Source organism: Nelusetta ayraudi, unplaced genomic scaffold, assembly GCF_046127955.1.
Source record: "Nelusetta ayraudi isolate G7.1 ecotype Tasmania unplaced genomic scaffold, CSIRO-AGI_Nayr_v1 ptg000005l, whole genome shotgun sequence".
Taxonomy (NCBI): domain Eukaryota; kingdom Metazoa; phylum Chordata; class Actinopteri; order Tetraodontiformes; family Monacanthidae; genus Nelusetta; species Nelusetta ayraudi.
This window is the reverse complement of record NW_027466055.1, coordinates 7,264,618-7,281,186: the sequence shown is the minus strand read 5'-3', so window position 1 is coordinate 7,281,186 and position 16,569 is coordinate 7,264,618. Positions and strand designations below refer to the sequence as shown.

Genomic DNA, 16,569 nt, shown 5'->3' with positions numbered 1-16,569 from the left:
TTTCTATTCGAGCACGTGGCGAGATTTGCCTCCCTCCTCCGACACCGTTTTTTTTTGTGCCCAGCAGTCAGAATGCATTACTGACGGACCAAAGCCATTTCAGACCGGGGGTTGTTACGGGATTGACAATTTGTGCACATTGTTGCGCTGAGTGAATGTAGGAGCTTGACAGGGAAATAGCCTGTACTTATAAACTGTATGCATGACAGGAGGTGCAATACAGGCAGAAGTGGGGGATACTGAGGGGGGGAGGGGGACGCTAAGCGTGGCCCTTACAAGAAAATCGGCCCTAATGCTTTTTTTGAGTGACAGTGCACAGCCCAGTTTTCTGCCAAAAGGGAAGAGGGAAAGAAAAGGAAATGAGAAAAGACGGCCGCGAGAGGCTGTTAGCGGCGAAGAATGGCTGTGTTCCGGAACTGGGTCAGTGGTCGGGTTTGGCCGACCGGTACGGAAACGCACCATACTGGCGCCGCCAAACCTCAGCCCGCCGTCGATAGAGTGGCGATAGAGGCACGGAAAGATTACACACATCCGAGCGCTGTCCAAAGCGCTTGCTTATGTTTTGAGTGGCCTTGGCCCGGCCCGGCCCGGCTGAGCCTTCTCCGGTCCGTTGCTTATCTCAACAGGCTGTCAGGCTGAACTCAATCCGCCCGCAGACCTGCGTATACAAAGTGTCAGGCAAGAATGCAAAACCCGCGTACCCACGCGTGGGCGTGGACGCACGTCTGGCCCGCCACGGAAATTTACTTTGCGTGTGTTGATGACGGTGGGGCGGCTTTGGCCCTGTTTACTTCCTGCCCCTCCCCCGCCCCCCGAGTGTTGAGGAATCACAAGAGAGGCCTCACTCCTCGCTCTCGTAAACAGGAGTGAGGAGGGAGCAGGGGCGGTTGGAACGAGGGAGTGAAAGACGGACGGTGGAATAGAGTGAGGGGGAGAAAATACAGAGCGGAATGTTTCGCTATCTCGCTCTCCTCCTCCTCCTCCTCGCGCGGCATTTTACTCAGCCGTTTGGCCGCAATAGCGTGCCGAGATAACGCAGCTTGACATCAGCGCTGCTTTCTGTCAAAAGCCACGCTCACGCACCCCCCATCTCCCCCGAGCGTGATCGTTGAAGCCCCAGCAGGCCGGCACCACACTGCAGGTCAGGGTTGGTGGCGAGGTTTCACTGGTGCGTCTCTCTAGCCAGAGTGTGATTCATCCCGTTGGTTTAAGTAAACTGTGTATTAACGGGAATCTCCCCCCAAAGTCATTCATGGACTTATAGGAAATCAATATGTGGTGTTGAGGCAGTATGAGAGGAAGTGGATGTGTCAATAGTGCGGATGAGATCACATCTGTGATTAAAGCAAAAGAAAGCTGCAGGAAACGACAGGGTCAACTAATCCAAGACTAATCAACTTATCAGCAATGAATAAATAAATAAAGTAGTTTACAGAACCGTGGATATTCAAATAGATGGTGTTTTTGTCTTTGTGGGGAAACATCATAGAATGTTAAAATCCTCTCAAAATGACCTCGCTGGTGTACTTGGAAAAGTACAATAATATGTTGTATATGTAAAAAAAAATAAAGAGAAGAACAAAATGTCAAACACAGACTGTAAAGAACAGATCTTGAACCTCCACATGCTGCTGCAATCTCCTCATATTTTACCGTCGCCTGCATACATTTACATCCCTGTTCATCCTTCACATAAAAACGGGTCAGTGACACTGAATGTGCTCCGCCCCGCCATCCTCACCGTCCTTCTGTCTCTTTCTCTTTCCTCAGCTCTGGAGGAGGCGCAGGCAGAAAAACTCATCTTTTTTTTTCTGCCTGTGCCTCCTCCCCTTTTTTCTTTTTTTTTTTTTTAAATCTGTTTTTTTTTTTTTGCAGCGATTCCTCTTACCAGTGAACGAGTGTCACTGTTTGCCACGGCGGTAGTTTTGCGATACCCGGACCATAACTTTTAGGAGGAAGAAATAGCTCCTCTCCCTCTGCATCACATTTATACACCATATCTCCTTTCTGTGCAGCCGGTTCCATTACTCTGAACCTCGGAGCCTTCGGGGGAGGAGGCAGGTTGGGTGGGAGGGAGGGAAGGAGGGAGGGAATGGCTGCTGCTGCTGCTGCTGCAGACACTCCCCCACCCTTCACCCCTTCTCGGTGGAAATAAACAGGGGAAAAAAAAAACATGTTGCCGTGCAGCAGGGGGAAGATCTAATCACCTCTGTTGTGTTTATATTCTCAAACAATGCACACCGCCGTTCAAAAGTCTGGGGTCACTGACTCACTTCTGCGCTGAACTCCATTCTAACCAGTTTTATGAAATAATGATCTTGAATGTTCGGCGATCGTTACGAGTGCATTACGAGTTACAGGATGTGCTCAACAAGTATGGGGAACATTTTAGTGTTTAATGAAACCCATTTCCAATGTCTAATTAAAAGTGATTCAAAGGATTCAAAAGTGTGCAAAATTCTGTGTGAACACACTAAAAATAGGCTGTTAGGCCATGATGCAGGTTTTACTCTTTCATGGGTTGACACACACAACTAAGTGTGATAATAATACAAAGCGTTGTTTTCGAAATGTTTGAATTTTTCTTGGCAATTTAAATCACTAAAATTCTGTGATGATGGCTGCGTATTGCACACTTGATATTCATTCAATTAGACATTGAAAGTAACAACAGTCAACGCCATCCCACAGGCGTTTCCTGTGCGCTGTGGGGAAATAGACGGGGATGTTCTCAGAGCATTCCAGGGGATGATCTCATGAAGGTGCTTCTAATGGAGTTCAATGCAGAAATGAGGCAGTGACCCCAAACCCTTGAGCGGCAGTGTATGTAACTCTTGACGGGCCAACTGGAATAAACAATGACAAGGAGATCAGATGAAAGTGGAGCCGTCAGATTTTCACAAGTCTGTTGCAATCCAAGACGAGGCGCCCGTCACGGCCTCATGGGTCCTCTTGAGTAGATCCACGATCCGTCTTCCCCCACTGGGGATCCCTCAACCTCCATCCTCGGGACGGCGGCTGCTGCAACATCCATTATCTTACACCGTAACGTAAACCTCCCCGTGTTCAGCCGTGAACGTGACGTTGGGTCCACCACGTGCTTTCCCGGGAGGAGTTTGATTGGCGACCGACAGCTTCTCCTTCTCCTGATCACAGGAGCCTCGCCGTGATGTAACCCGGGCGCAATTAGCCAGACGACGGCGCTAACGCAAAGCTCATTATGGAACCTTATCTCTTTGGGGAGTGGTGTACGGAGGATCGTGTCAGCTATCGTAACGCGGAGCGGCGTCTCAGCGGAGGTTGGGGGCGCCGGGGAGCAGGTCGGAGGGGAGTGAAGGCCCTCGCCTCGCCTGTTTAGTAATCTGGGCGTCCTCTCCTCCTCCTATTACCCTTGTCTCATACAGAGCGCCCTCCCTGGTGGCAGGGATCATTGCGATATACACGCAAAGAGGCTTGTGTGTTTGAAACAGAGCTGTGTGTGTGTGTGTGTGTGTGTGTGTGTGTGTGTGTGTGTGAGTGTGTGTGTGTGAGTGAGTGTTTTCCTCGATCTCGATGCGATGTACTGAGCCGGCTCCCTTTGTCCCGAGCAACACATACTTCCCTTCTGTGCGCGTGTGTGTGTGTGAGTGAGAGGACTCTGAACGCTAACATACTGCCGTGCAACATTTGCATAAGCGTGTTCCCCCCTCCTCCCTTCCATCTGCCCACCGTCACCGAAATCCTCGGTGCATTCCGCAGCATTCCGAGACGTGTCGCCAAGCTTCCGTTTAATTAAGTTCCGCTTTGCCGACGACGTCGCCGCGCGGCGTCGCCCGCCATCCCTTTGTCAATTTCTCCTCCTTGTTCTTTGTGCTCCTCTGCGTCACGCCGGCTGTATCGCGACGAAAGACGTCGCCTCCGGGAGAATCAGGTAAAAGAAGCCGTCAAAAGCTAGATGTGACTAGAACCCAGGTAGCAATCAATTCCTCCCCACGTGGAAAGTAGTGGTGGTGGTGGTGGTGCTAGTAGGGAGAGAGAGAGATTGAGTTTGTGTCTTTGTGTGCGGATATCTCCGTCTATTTCATGTTGTTGTCTCCCCCCCCCCCCCCTCCCCCCCACACTCTGTGCTTGACGTGTTCAATTCTGTCGAGTCTCATCGTGATCTTTTATCTCTCTTGTAGGAGACGTTGGCTGCCGTTTGTTAAGTTGTTGTGAAAGATTGTTGTGGTTGGGGGACGCGGGGGTGGGGGGGGGCTTTCATCCACGCGTTTATGGGAAGCCAATAGCTCCCCGCTCGAGGATCATCTTCTGTTGAGCAAAGATTTTTTTTTTCTCTCCCATCGGTTGCCAGCGACTTGAACGCAAACGCAGTCATTTATTTATTTATTTATTTATTTATTGTTCTTTACATTCCGTACCAGGCCAGCGAGCGCTGCGTGTCGCTGTATGTGATGTTGAGCGGCGCTGCCCATTTATTACCGCAGCTTGTAGTTTGTGAAGAACGAGCTCAGCGGACACAGAACAGAGCAAAAATGCAAAAATATTGTCTTATTGGTTTTATGGGTTCCCATATTATACTTGTTTTATTTTTCATCTGAGGTTGCAGCAGAGCAGCAGAGCACGATTTGCCCTTTAAAACAAAACAAAACAAAAAAAACTACATCTGACCCTGTGTTCACAGCCTGCTAAAGGTGCTTTGTGCGACGTTGCACACATGGTCGGACCAGTGGACCGTGGTGAAGAAGTGATGGCTGGACTTTTCTCACTGGTGTGGCGTTCACTGACAGGCCAGCAGACACAAGAAGTATCAAAACAGTGAATTTGTGAATTTTGTCTTTATTCTTTAATGGTCCAGTGTGTAAAATTTTAAAGGAAGTCCAGTATTATAGGAAACCCGTCTGACAGCGTGTTTTGCAAGTAGGACACTTTCAGGTCCTAAAAATAAATAGATAAAAAAATAAATAAAATAAATTCCGAATTTTCTTAAAAAATGTCGACGCAAGATGGCAGCTAACGAGAAGCAAGACTCTTCAAACCATTCTAAGGGTAGGAAATCTAAATGACTTTCATTGTACTGTGATTACACACTTGTATTAATGTATGTATGGGCAGTACCAATACAAAAATCCTAAATCAAGCCAAATTTTACACACTGGACCTTTAACTCCTGTATGATAGCAGTGCTGTCTCATGGACATTCACACAGTTGCACGTCCAACCGGTGCAGCAAGTTGCTCTGTCGTCAGTGACAGCGGAAGCGTGACAGAAACTCAATGCTTGCAAACAGAGCGACCATCAGATGGAGTTCACCAGGTTCAGCCTTTTCATGCTGAGGCTGAAATATCCAGTCAGTTTAATTTATGATGAGAATGAATGAATGAATGAATGAATGAATGAAAAATAATTAGGTGTGCGTTTCCTCCATCCCTTCCTCAGTAACAGTGAAGGACAGCCAGGCAGCGCAGCGATAAGCTAGCGTACCAGCCACCTCAGCTTTGTGCTTCGTGCCTGTGTGCTCCCTCCTGGTGGGGGGGAGGCGAGGGGGGGGTAGGCGAGGGGGAGGTACAAAAAAAAAAGGGAGGCTGCTTTGGACAGAAACGAGGTTACAACAATTTGGCTTCCAAATGACTCGAAAGCGAGTCGCCACACGCTCATTTTGTGCCCCCGTGCGTCCAAGCGGGAGCGCGTGCATCTGCATCCCAAGGCGGTCGCAGCTGACCAAGTATCGATGACGCCCCCTGTGGCAGCGGCGGCCAAACGCGGCAGCTTCTAACCAACGCCGCCCGTAAACGTGCACGTGTTCCTGTTTCCACCTGCCACCTGGACGCAGCTGTGATGAATGGTCTCTTTAAAGCCGCTTCTGGTTCTTTTTTGAAAGCGGCGCCGTGTAGTTCTCCTAGCTTGAAACCAGGTGGAGGTTATTTATACGACCAGTCCTAAGTTCAGACACATACTTCTGATTTAATGGTTTCTCCGATGCAAGTCAAAAGTATCAATTGGGTAAAGAGCAAAGCACGACTGTTTTTGGATATCAGACAGCTAATATGGCGGCACCGTGTTTTTTTCCAGGTGGCCATTTGTGGTACTGCAGCCGAAAATCCCATGCAGTCCTAAAAGCCTTTTCTCCTATATATATGTATATATATATAAGAAATATAAAAGATGGAGCTCTATTGTTCATTTCAATAGAGCTCCAAGTGAATGTGGAGCTCTATTGAAATGAACAGACCTTCATATTAATGGGCGCTGTGGGCCTTTCGAAAACCCATACCAGGGTTTTACGTTTCCACCCATCGTACAAAGAATCTGCCAGAATGCTGTAACAGAAAAAAATGCTCAGTTGAATGTCTGTCTGCAACATACGAGGCCCGTTTTTTTTTTTTTTCCTTTGTTTGTTTGTTTGTTTGTGTTTTTTGTTCTGCTGTTCACTCTCTCACTCGCTTGTCGGTCCTATTTGTCTGCGCAGCCGCTCTCCTCTCCTCTCCTCTCCTTCCCTCCCCTCTCCTCCCCTCCCCTCTCCTCTCCTCTCCGCTCCTCTCCTCTCCTCTGCGGATTTGCTTTGTGTCCCGTGCACATGCCGCACCGCATCCGACGCGAGAGCGAGTCGAGGGCCCTTTTTCCGCGTCCTGACGGAGGATCTGAGCGGAGTTACTATGACACCAGACACGAGCACCTTGACTCCGACCTCCTCCCCTACTGCTCGCCTCTCAATCAGCCTGCATTTGCCTCACGCTGCCGCCGCCGCTCCCCCTCACCTCGGCCCTCTGCACACACCCCCCCCCCCCTCCGACCTCCCAGTGTGGCACGACATTCCTCCGGTGCATCTCTCCGTCTCTGACTCCCTTCTTCTTGTTGTTGTCGTGTCCTCCCCGAACAGACAACCGGCGAGCGGTGCTGGAAAGGTCCCGGTCGCGCCACAACGCAAGTCACCAAGCTCGATGATCAGCCGCGTCTACCACAGGACGCTCGACAAGTGCCAAAGAGGCCTGCGAGGTGGAGACCCGGAGGATGTCTGAGGGGAGGACGGACGGACGGACGGACCGTCCCTTTGTGGCGGCCCACACACACACACACACACACACATATACACTTTCACACACATTCAGAGCATCATTCAAAGGACGATGTTACTGCGAGCAGCAGCAGCAGCTGCTGCAGAGAACTGAGGCATCCACAGTACAACATTTAATTTTCATGCTGTTTTTTTTTTCTGACGCCTTACATATTTATTCATTTGTTTCCAACACTAGAAATGTCCATGTGCTCTCTTGAAGGTTTTTTAAAAAAACCAAAAAAAACCAAAAAAAAAAACAAGAAGACAGAAGAGAAAAAAAAAACACATTTTCAAGGCTGCATCCATTTGGAATGAGAAAGCGTTTCTTGATTTTGTTCTTGTAAGACTTCAAGCCTGCCCACTAATCAAAATACTGCAGTCCGCACGCAGTTTTGATTGCGACATGAAACAGCACGCGGTGGGCTGGAGACGAGCGTTCTGCCAACAAGGACTGCGCCAGTGCTGGCAGTGTCACCGTCGTGGCAAAATGTTGGAACATCAGGGCGGGCGGCCAGCTGTCCCTCAGAAGAACAACAAGGTTCCCACCACCAAAACTGCTTCCGTCTCATTAATCAAGTGACCAAACTCCCAGAGGAAGACGGGAGCGTCTGCTGTTTGGTTTTTTGATGTTTTTGATTTTTTTTTTGCTTTTCCTAATTTGAAGGTTTTCATAATCCTGTCAGAGAACATCAGGACACACTTCACTCCAAGTTTTCTTTGAAAAAGGAAAAACGCGGCGATACTTTAACAGCTTGCGACTCGCGGACTGGGAAACTGTAATCTCCATCTTGACAAGGATGCGTTTATTTTTAGCAGAGCCGCGTCTGAGCGAAGCCTCCCGGGCGCTGATCTCTGTCCCGGGGTCGCGTTTGCTGTTAACATGAGAGACTGACACATTTCTAAATGCTTCTAACTGGCCAGAGGAGCCGACACGGGCGGTGACCTTTCCTGCAGTCACAGATATTTTCAAAGACGGGGGGGAGGCTGTGGTCATACAACGCTCCTGTGATCACTGCGACACACTGTTTTGTGCTACACGGGGATGCTAAAAAAAAAGAATAATATGGGTCAGTGATTTGGATCAATGGTAGATTTTTTTTTTTCTTTCTCTTCCTTTTAAAATTTTAAATGGGGAAACGTATGTGGGCAAAGGTGTAAAACAGACAAATTAGTTTAATTATTGCTGTTTTTGTTATTATTTTTTCCTCATGGCCTTTTTAATGGTTGGAAAATCTTAGTTATCTGAATGAAATGTTGAGGAAAAAAAAGGGTTGCGTGTAAAAGTCATTGAAATTATGCAGAATTTACAACAGCAAAAGAAAAAATTCTTATCACTCAAATACACGTCATATATGTTTGAGCTTAAACAACCTGAACGCGACTTCATCAACCGGGAAACTACTGTTACTGTCACTGTTACTGTTCCGCAGCTTCCTCCCCCCCACTCATGTATTCATTCACACCTGTGGCAGCTCCGCTCCCCCTCACTGCTGTATAAACTGTACAGTTGTAAGGTCGCCCCGCCCGGGGGAGTGGGCGTCGCTAGAGGACAGACCCACGACGTCGTGCTGGCAAACGGTCTCCCCGGCACGGGTCACCCTCCTGGCGGCACACGCAGTTCGCTCTCGGCCCTTTTTACGCTTGGGTGTGTGTGTGTGTGTGTGTGTGTGAGAGAGAGAGTGTGTGCAACAAACCAGCCCAGTAGGTAGAAGAGGATCCAGTGGGCTTCCACTGCTGGGCTGGAGATTGCGGTTTAAACGGTGCAGCTTGTGATGTGTCTCTTTCACGATGCTTCCTCTCCCAGCTTGCATTCCTCTGAAGAAAAAAAAAATACAATACAATACGTTATTTTTTATATTTTTATATATATATATATATATATATATATATATATATATATATATATATATATGTATATATATATATATATACATATATATATATATATATACACATCATCCAAGCCACCAACGCTCCCACGTAGCGGGATATTTCCGGAGAGCGCCATTCTCCTCTCAGTATCAGGTCGGAGCAGAGACAGCGAAGGAGGTTCTTGCCGCAGGCGTCGCGTGTAGACAGGATGTAGATGTTGAGACGCGCCAAGTGCAGCTAAACCCTTCTTCAAAATAAAACAAGCCCAGTTTGGATCGAAACCGTTCCTACCGTCTACCTGGCCACTGTAGGCGCCAACACAAGCGCTAATTTGACTGAAAAAAAAAAATGATCCCGTCGTGGTTAAATCCATGTGTGTTGTATGTGCCAACTGCCAGTTTCCAACGTACAGTGAAAAAAAAAAAAATGTTCAGTGTATCAAAGGGATTACGTGTCTTTTCTTAATCAGAGTGTGAGCTAAAGTATTGGAAGTACATGTGTTATTTTTTTAATTCTATTAAGTCGTCAACCAGAGTTATTGGATTAATAAGAGTCGTTTCAAGTAGGAGGCCGTGGCACGATTGTAAAGTCATATTTGTGTGGTATTTCTTATGTTAAAACATTATTTGTCGTTGAAAATGAAAATAATAATTGGGGGGGGGGGAAAATCGCAGAGGATGAGCTGCAGTAGGTGCTCTAGTGTTTAGCCATTGTAGAAGTTCCAACCACCCTCGGTGGCTTTTGTGTCTGTCGACGCCACACACGCCTGAATTGGATTTGTACGCTCTGGATATTTACTGAAATTAATATATACACATTTATATATGAAAAAGGCTGGAAATGAACGTTCAGACGATGAGAGAAGAGAGAAACTTCTACAATGACGCCATTTCCTGTCCTGGTGATTGTTGTGCTCATTCCTCATTCCATCGGTAGGATAGAAACAGAAACGTGGTGGTGGTCGTCGTAGCACGTTAGCTAGCGGGTCAGAGGAACCCGAGTGGAACCGTCGTTCTGGTCGGGATTAAAAAATGTGGTGTGTTTCTGGGTCCAGCCTGTGACTCGACACGCTCCGGGTCGCACGGCCATTGTGTTCGTGGCAAGAGGGAGGAGGGCAGGGGTGTGTGAACGACGCGCACGTCCGAACCTTTAGCCGTGTTGGCTGCCATTTGATTCAAAGGAAAAAAGAAAAAAAAAAACCTGGCAGGCTTTCGCTGTCTGGTTGCGGACTTTTACCTCACGAGACGCTCACTCAGGCAGAGGGAGGCCGACGACGTCGGATCCCCTTCTTCCCCCTCCCGACGTCGCCTGCTAAACAGAATGAAATATTTGCGAAGGCAGTTTGGGGTAAACAGCTCCAGCTGCCACACCGCCACTTCTTCCCCGCTCCGCCAGCGCTCACTATTGATTTTCGGCAGATCAATTGCAGCTGAATCAACACATAATGCGTCTTAACTGTTGACAAACCCTGTCCGGCCGTGACGCGCAAAGCTGCCATATCCCTGCCCACCTTCCTCCTCCTCCTCCTCGCTACCCCGGCTATATGTTTTACAGTCTTAAGGAACATTTATATATTTGTAACATTTTAACTTTATTGTATCCTCGAGAACGTTAAAAAAAAAAATGATGAAAAAAAAAAACAACCCAAGATGGTTTTGCACACTGCCCTTCCATCAAGTATGTAATGAAATATGATACTAAACAGTAACCACTTTGTCATATAAACTGATTTCTGAAAAGAACCTCTTTGTCTTTGTGTCTTTCGTCGATGTCCCTGTGCCTCTATTTTCTTGAAAGTGAACTGGTTTGAAAGTGAGTCCGGGGCGCAGCGTGACAGGGCAGAAGATTCCTGCCCTGCGGTGACTTACAGACAGGGATTACACAGCACTGGGGGTGTTAGCGCATGATGAATGGGACGGCTCCTACCTATAAAAGCAACATATTTGGACCTTGGCGTCCCCGCTGCTTTATCTTCCACGATGTCAAAGGCAAAGTGATAATGCTGTCATGTCCAACGGCAGCTTAGGGAAATTGCTGCGGACTCTGAAAACTACGCATCCAGGGAAATTGCCCTTTTAAATAATTTCCCAGGCCTTAAACTCTGAGGTGCCCGTGACTTCAATTTTTTTTATATGTATATTCAGCCAAAGGTGTCGAGGGCGAGCAAAGGCAGCGGGGAAATCCAATCATGTGTTATTTGATACTGAAGGATTTAATGTGATAAGCAGGGAAACACTGCGTGAGGATTTCATCTCCTGCAGAAGGTCAGGACGAAAAAGGCCAAAGCCGGAATTATGTTTCAGGCAATTCCAGTTAAAAATGAAACCTTACACTTTTTTTTTTCTGGTAATTTTAGCCTAGCAGGGGTTCCCGAACTTTTCCATGCCATGGCCACGCAGAGAGAATTGACATTTGACCAGGGATCACTCTTGCAAACCAACAAACCATGTTATGTAAACAAACCAACTTTTAGAATGTTTGTTTCTTACTTTTGTTTGCTGTTCAATAATTGTTACATTTGTTTAGAATAACAATACTATCAACTAACGTGTTGATAATCATGGCCGTGGTAGTGTCTTCCACAACTGGGCTGTCTGTCCATTCCTTTGGTCAGAACTGGTGAAAAATTTAATCTATTTAAAAAAAACTGTAAAATATGCTCAATAGCGCCCCCTACAAAGGCAAAAAAAAAAAAACATGCCTTAGGGACAAACATAAACAGTTAGAGAGAGTGTGTTTGTGTGCATAGGCTACTACAACTGGTCCTGGGACAATGGCTGCAGCCAGAGGCAAAGCAGCCACAGGCCGAGCAGGTTTGGAAGGAAACTCTGCATTTTCAGGCAACTTTTGAACAAGCGAGTGCCACGTTTCCATCATTCACATGATGCAGAACGAATTTTTTGTGTATTAGTTCCGATTGGAAACAGACAAAAATCACATCCAGCAAGTGTAAAAAATAACAGTGACGCTCATTGACCGCTTCCACTCACAGCTTCCAGTGCGAGACGAATGGGGGAAAAGTTACTTAGTGGTTATTTTGTTCAAGGTCATTAAAGGTCACTGAAAACCAAATCCACCTGGCCGCAACTCGTCCAGATTGACGACTGAGAACCTTCTCACGCACACATCTCTTCCCACATTACACCCTCAGCGCTAACTCCGCCTCCTTCCCCCCTCTTCCAGATGTTCTCAAAAAAATCAACCACATGTTCCCTCTGCAGGTGTTCTCTGCAGCAGCATGATGACATCACCAAATAAAGGTTGACGTGAGGGTCTCTCGCTCTCTCTCTCTCTCTCTCTCTCTCTCTCTCACACACACACACACACACACACACACACACACACACGTGCACACAGCCTCCCTTTTTCTGGATCCTGGGACAGATCCTCTCCAAGCCGCCCCCCCTCCCAGCATGCAGCCAGACAGATGGAGATTCATCTCTCAACAAGCTGTGATCTGTGTTTAGAGATGTGTGCTTCGGAACACAACTCTAATTAGGTTTATTGTTGATCTTGGGAGGTTAATTTGTACTTGGCTGCAAGTAAACATCCTTAAAGAGGCCAACCTTGTTCTTCACGAGTTACCGGTGCTGCAGCTCCACAACAATGGTTGCAGAAACGACAACAAACGGCTGTGTTTTTTTGTTTTTGTCTTTCCAGGTAATTTAGAAAGATTGTTTTTTACTCTGGTGCCAAATTTGTTCAGTTTAGCTTTATTGCACCTTTTAAGCTAGGCAAAGGCATTTTTGTCTTGACTGGAGCAGCATAGTCATGGGCAGTTTGTTCAACAGGGTTGGAGTTTGTGCGGCTATGTGTACTCAGCACGTTTATGTCTTACGTGTCCCCGTCTTAAGACACGATCCAAGCCGACACACTCCACACTTTGCACACGGCGCTCATACAGAGAAGCTACCAGCAGCCAGGTGTTCAACTTAATTAGGTTTCATTTCACATCTCCACCTACTTGGAGAGTAGGCAAACATCATTGAGATGAGCCGAAGCAGACTGCAACAATTCCCCTGTCGTACCTCCACCAACTCTGTCAAAAGAAATATCTTCTCCAGTGTGCTAGATAATAAATTAAAAACCTCCCACTACCAGTGTTTGGCAGCAGGGGCGCGGCTAGCATATCTGGGCCCTATCATGAAAATGTTGTTCTTGGGCGCCCCCCTCCTATAATTGCAATAATAATAACTCTATCCTCTATGGCACACCAGATTACCTGTAAAATCTTCTAATTAAAAATTGTCATGATTTTTATCTAACAGGTGTCATGGAGCATGACTGTTGTATAATGAGAAATCATTTGCGAACCAGCAGTCCAATGTCCAGCTGTGCTATGAGAAATTAAAAACAGCATTGGAACAATGTCTATATGCATCCATCCATTTTCAACACACACTTCTCCCTGAGCTCATGGTCACAGGGGGAGCCTCTCCCAGCAGTCATATGGTGAAGGCAAGGAGAAGTCGCCAGTTCATCGCAGGACCACATAGAGACAAACAACCATTCACACTCACGTACACACCTATGGACAATTTAGAGTGTTCAGTTCACCTCACATGCATGTTTTTGGACTGTGGAGGAAGCCGGAGAACCCGGAGAGAACCCACACAGATACAGGGAGAACATGCAAACTCCACACAGAAAGGTCCCAGGCCCGGAATCGAACCCACAACCTTCTTAGGAGGCAGCGCTAACCACTGCGCCACCGTGTCGCTCGCATTGTCCCTACTGTATATTATTCCAACAAAATGCACCTAGTGTGATTTCCATCAGTGGCCACCTGCCCATTGCTCCGCTGCACCATTCTGACTGAGCACTATATCCTCCTGCCGTCTCTCAGCCCCGAAGTGCAGCGGAAAGCCCTCGTCACCTGGCGTGTCCACTCTGCCCTGTCAGGTTGTTGCTTTTTTAACAAATCAATGATCTTCTTCTTTTTTCAGCCCATGAAATTTTAAAACGAGCCGGGCGACAGATGTGTCTTCGCTGCCGTTATACTCGCAGTGAGGGCCCAGCTGCGCTCCTGTCCAATAATTCTACTTGACACTGAGCGATGGCGGTATTAACCTCGCTTCAGAACTTGAATACAGATTCCTGCAAAGACTTTGCGTGCTTCGCTATGTGTCAAAATCAAGCCACCTCGCGCTCGCATCGATTACCGATGGCGCCCATACCGATGGCGATAAGCACAGCGTTTCCCTGATCACACTTCATTGCCTCTGCTTATATCTCCTCCCCTGAACTCCCCCTCCCAACCCTCGCACACATCCGGGAGACGTGGCTCCCAGCAGGGAGAGGGTCAGCTCAGAGGAGACTTCAACCTGTCAGGGAAAATCCACATCAAGCCCCTCATGCCTGCCTTCACCATCCTATCCCTCCTGTCTCCCGTGCGCTCCCCTCCCTGGCACCAATCACTCCTCCCTTCCTCCTCCTCCTCCTCATCCTCCGCTCGCCATTTGATTCAGATCACTGAGTTAGCCTCCGTCTCTCTTTGTCTGGAGCCTCTGCTTTGCCTGGCAGATGGACAGGAGAGGACGAGACTGGCTCGCGTCGAGGGCTGTGCAGGCGCGCACATCCAGATTGGAATGTGTGTGTTTATCAAAGTTCCGACTGGAAAGGGGAAGGCGGAAGGCGAGGAAAAAAGTTTTGTGAGAGGTAAACTGTCAAACAGCGATGAAGTGACGAGACTTCAATGTGTCAAACGTGCGAGGGAGGGTCAGGTTTCAGGCTGCCGAGTGACGAGGCCGCGGTGAGGATGGGAAAGTGAGGGCGACAGAATGAGTTTACCTCTCATTCATCCAATTACTCATCAGCCTAATAATGTGTGGCTGCTCTGTTTCACCTCAGAAAATGTGCCATTATCAGAGGATGCTTTTTTTAATTTGGTCTTCATGACACATTTTAAATTTGAAAAGTAGAAGCTTAGACGCGGAGTGAAGATGTGGAAGGGGTTTTAGGAAGCTGAGCTCTTGGACATGTTTGCTGCAAGCGTGATCCTTTCACTTCTTGCAATCTCTCCCCCCAAAAAAACGAGTCACAAATGGCTGACTCACAGTGTTTCCGCTGACGTGCCCTACATTGACCACCACTAAGCTCATGCTCTTAGCCCGTGGCAGTGCATCCACACACAGAGACATGGGACCTAAGAATAGAGGAGGGATTGATGGATGTAGAAATGGAGGAAGAGAGCTTGGTAATTGGGTAAGTGCCCTTCTGGATGTGGAGGCTTGAATAAAAAGTTTTCCCTTTTTTTTTTCTCCTCATGAAAAGCCTTTCTTAGGATCGTTTCTCTCAAAACTACATAAAAGCTCTTTCAAAGTTTCTCTGTGTTCTTTGCCCTCAACTGAAAAAGTCCCTGCGGAGAACGCAGCAACACACAAACACTCACGCACTCTCTGCAGAAAGAGGAGGATAAAAGGGTTGACCCCATGAATACAAACTTACATGCAAGCATACCAGTACACAGCATGCACACACACACACACACACACACACACACAAGCTCATAAAATATACAGGGCATTCCATTCAGGCCTCTCAACATTTCTTTCTTGCCCAACCCCGCATCTTAACTCGAAATTATTAGCAATGCTCTAGCAACTCATTTTGCACTGAAAGGTTTAAAATGGGAGGAAAAAAGGAAGTAAACAGAGTGGACTTTCCAACCATCCGCATGGGATAAAGTCCGGGGGAGAGAAGCACACAGAGTTCACAGATTTGGCATGATATCATCTAAGTGCCGCATTTGGCTGCGATATGTTTTGCACTAGTGAGTGTTAAAAAGGCTTTCTGTCACATGGGGGTGTAGGCATTGGAGGCAGGACCCAAAAACAGACATAGTCGGGGTTGCAGAAGAACAAAAAATATATTCTAACAACAAAACGAAAACAGAAAGGGTAGAAAATAAACATACCTGGAAGCGCGATAATTCAAAACCACATGGTACTTTCTAAGCGACGTAAGGTGGATGCAGAAAATCGAAAATTCAACCACGAATGGACAGATAAGTATGTAGATAAAGCAAATGCTCAAGGACTTCCCATGTTCCTTTTGTACTTTGATATATGCTCCGTTAATGAGGAGTATATCCTGAGGAGGCACTTCAAGACGACGCACCAAACTTTTGACGAGTTTCCACCGGCATCCACGGCACAGCAGACCAAAGTAAGAGAACTTCCATCCATTCATCCATCTTCTATACCCGTTATTCCTATTCAGGGTAACAGGGGTCTGCTGGAGCCTATCCCAACTGTCTTAGGGAAAAGAGAACTTATTCAGAGCTATGAAAAAACAAGTGGCCCCATGTCTCTTGGACAAAGTTGAAATTTCACCCCATAGACTTGCATTGAATTAGGGTTAGGGTTAGGGTTCCTCAAGTACTAGAAGCCCCAAATTTGCTGTGGGCGCTTCTTGGGGGCTCCTGATGAAAGAGCAAGTGGCCCCATGTCTCTAGGACAAAGTTGAAATTTCACCCCATAGACTTGCATTGAAATAAGGCTGAAGCTAGGGTTAGGGTTAGGGTTAGGGTTAAGATTAGGGTTAGGGTTCCTCAAGTACTAGAAGCCCCAAATTTGCTGTGGGCGCTTCTTGGGGGCTCCTGATGAAAGAGCAAGTGGCCCCATGTCTCTAGGACAAAGTTGAAATTTCACCCCATAGACTTG

General features: G+C 47.3%; 1 protein-coding gene across 6 annotated transcripts in view; it reads left to right on the top strand.

Moving 5' to 3' along the window:
* Nucleotides 1–9,564, top strand: part of diaph2 (diaphanous-related formin 2) — a 330,904-nt gene extending 321,340 nt beyond the window's left edge. For all 6 annotated transcript variants that reach the window (XM_076011710.1, XM_076011702.1, XM_076011716.1 and 3 more), the window contains one exon: nucleotides 6,857–9,564. In XM_076011710.1, coding sequence (XP_075867825.1) covers nucleotides 6,857–6,921 — 65 coding nt within the window. In that variant the 3' untranslated portion in view covers nucleotides 6,922–9,564. The remainder of the gene's footprint in view (nucleotides 1–6,856) is intronic.
* Nucleotides 9,565–16,569: the final 7,005 nt, after the last annotated feature.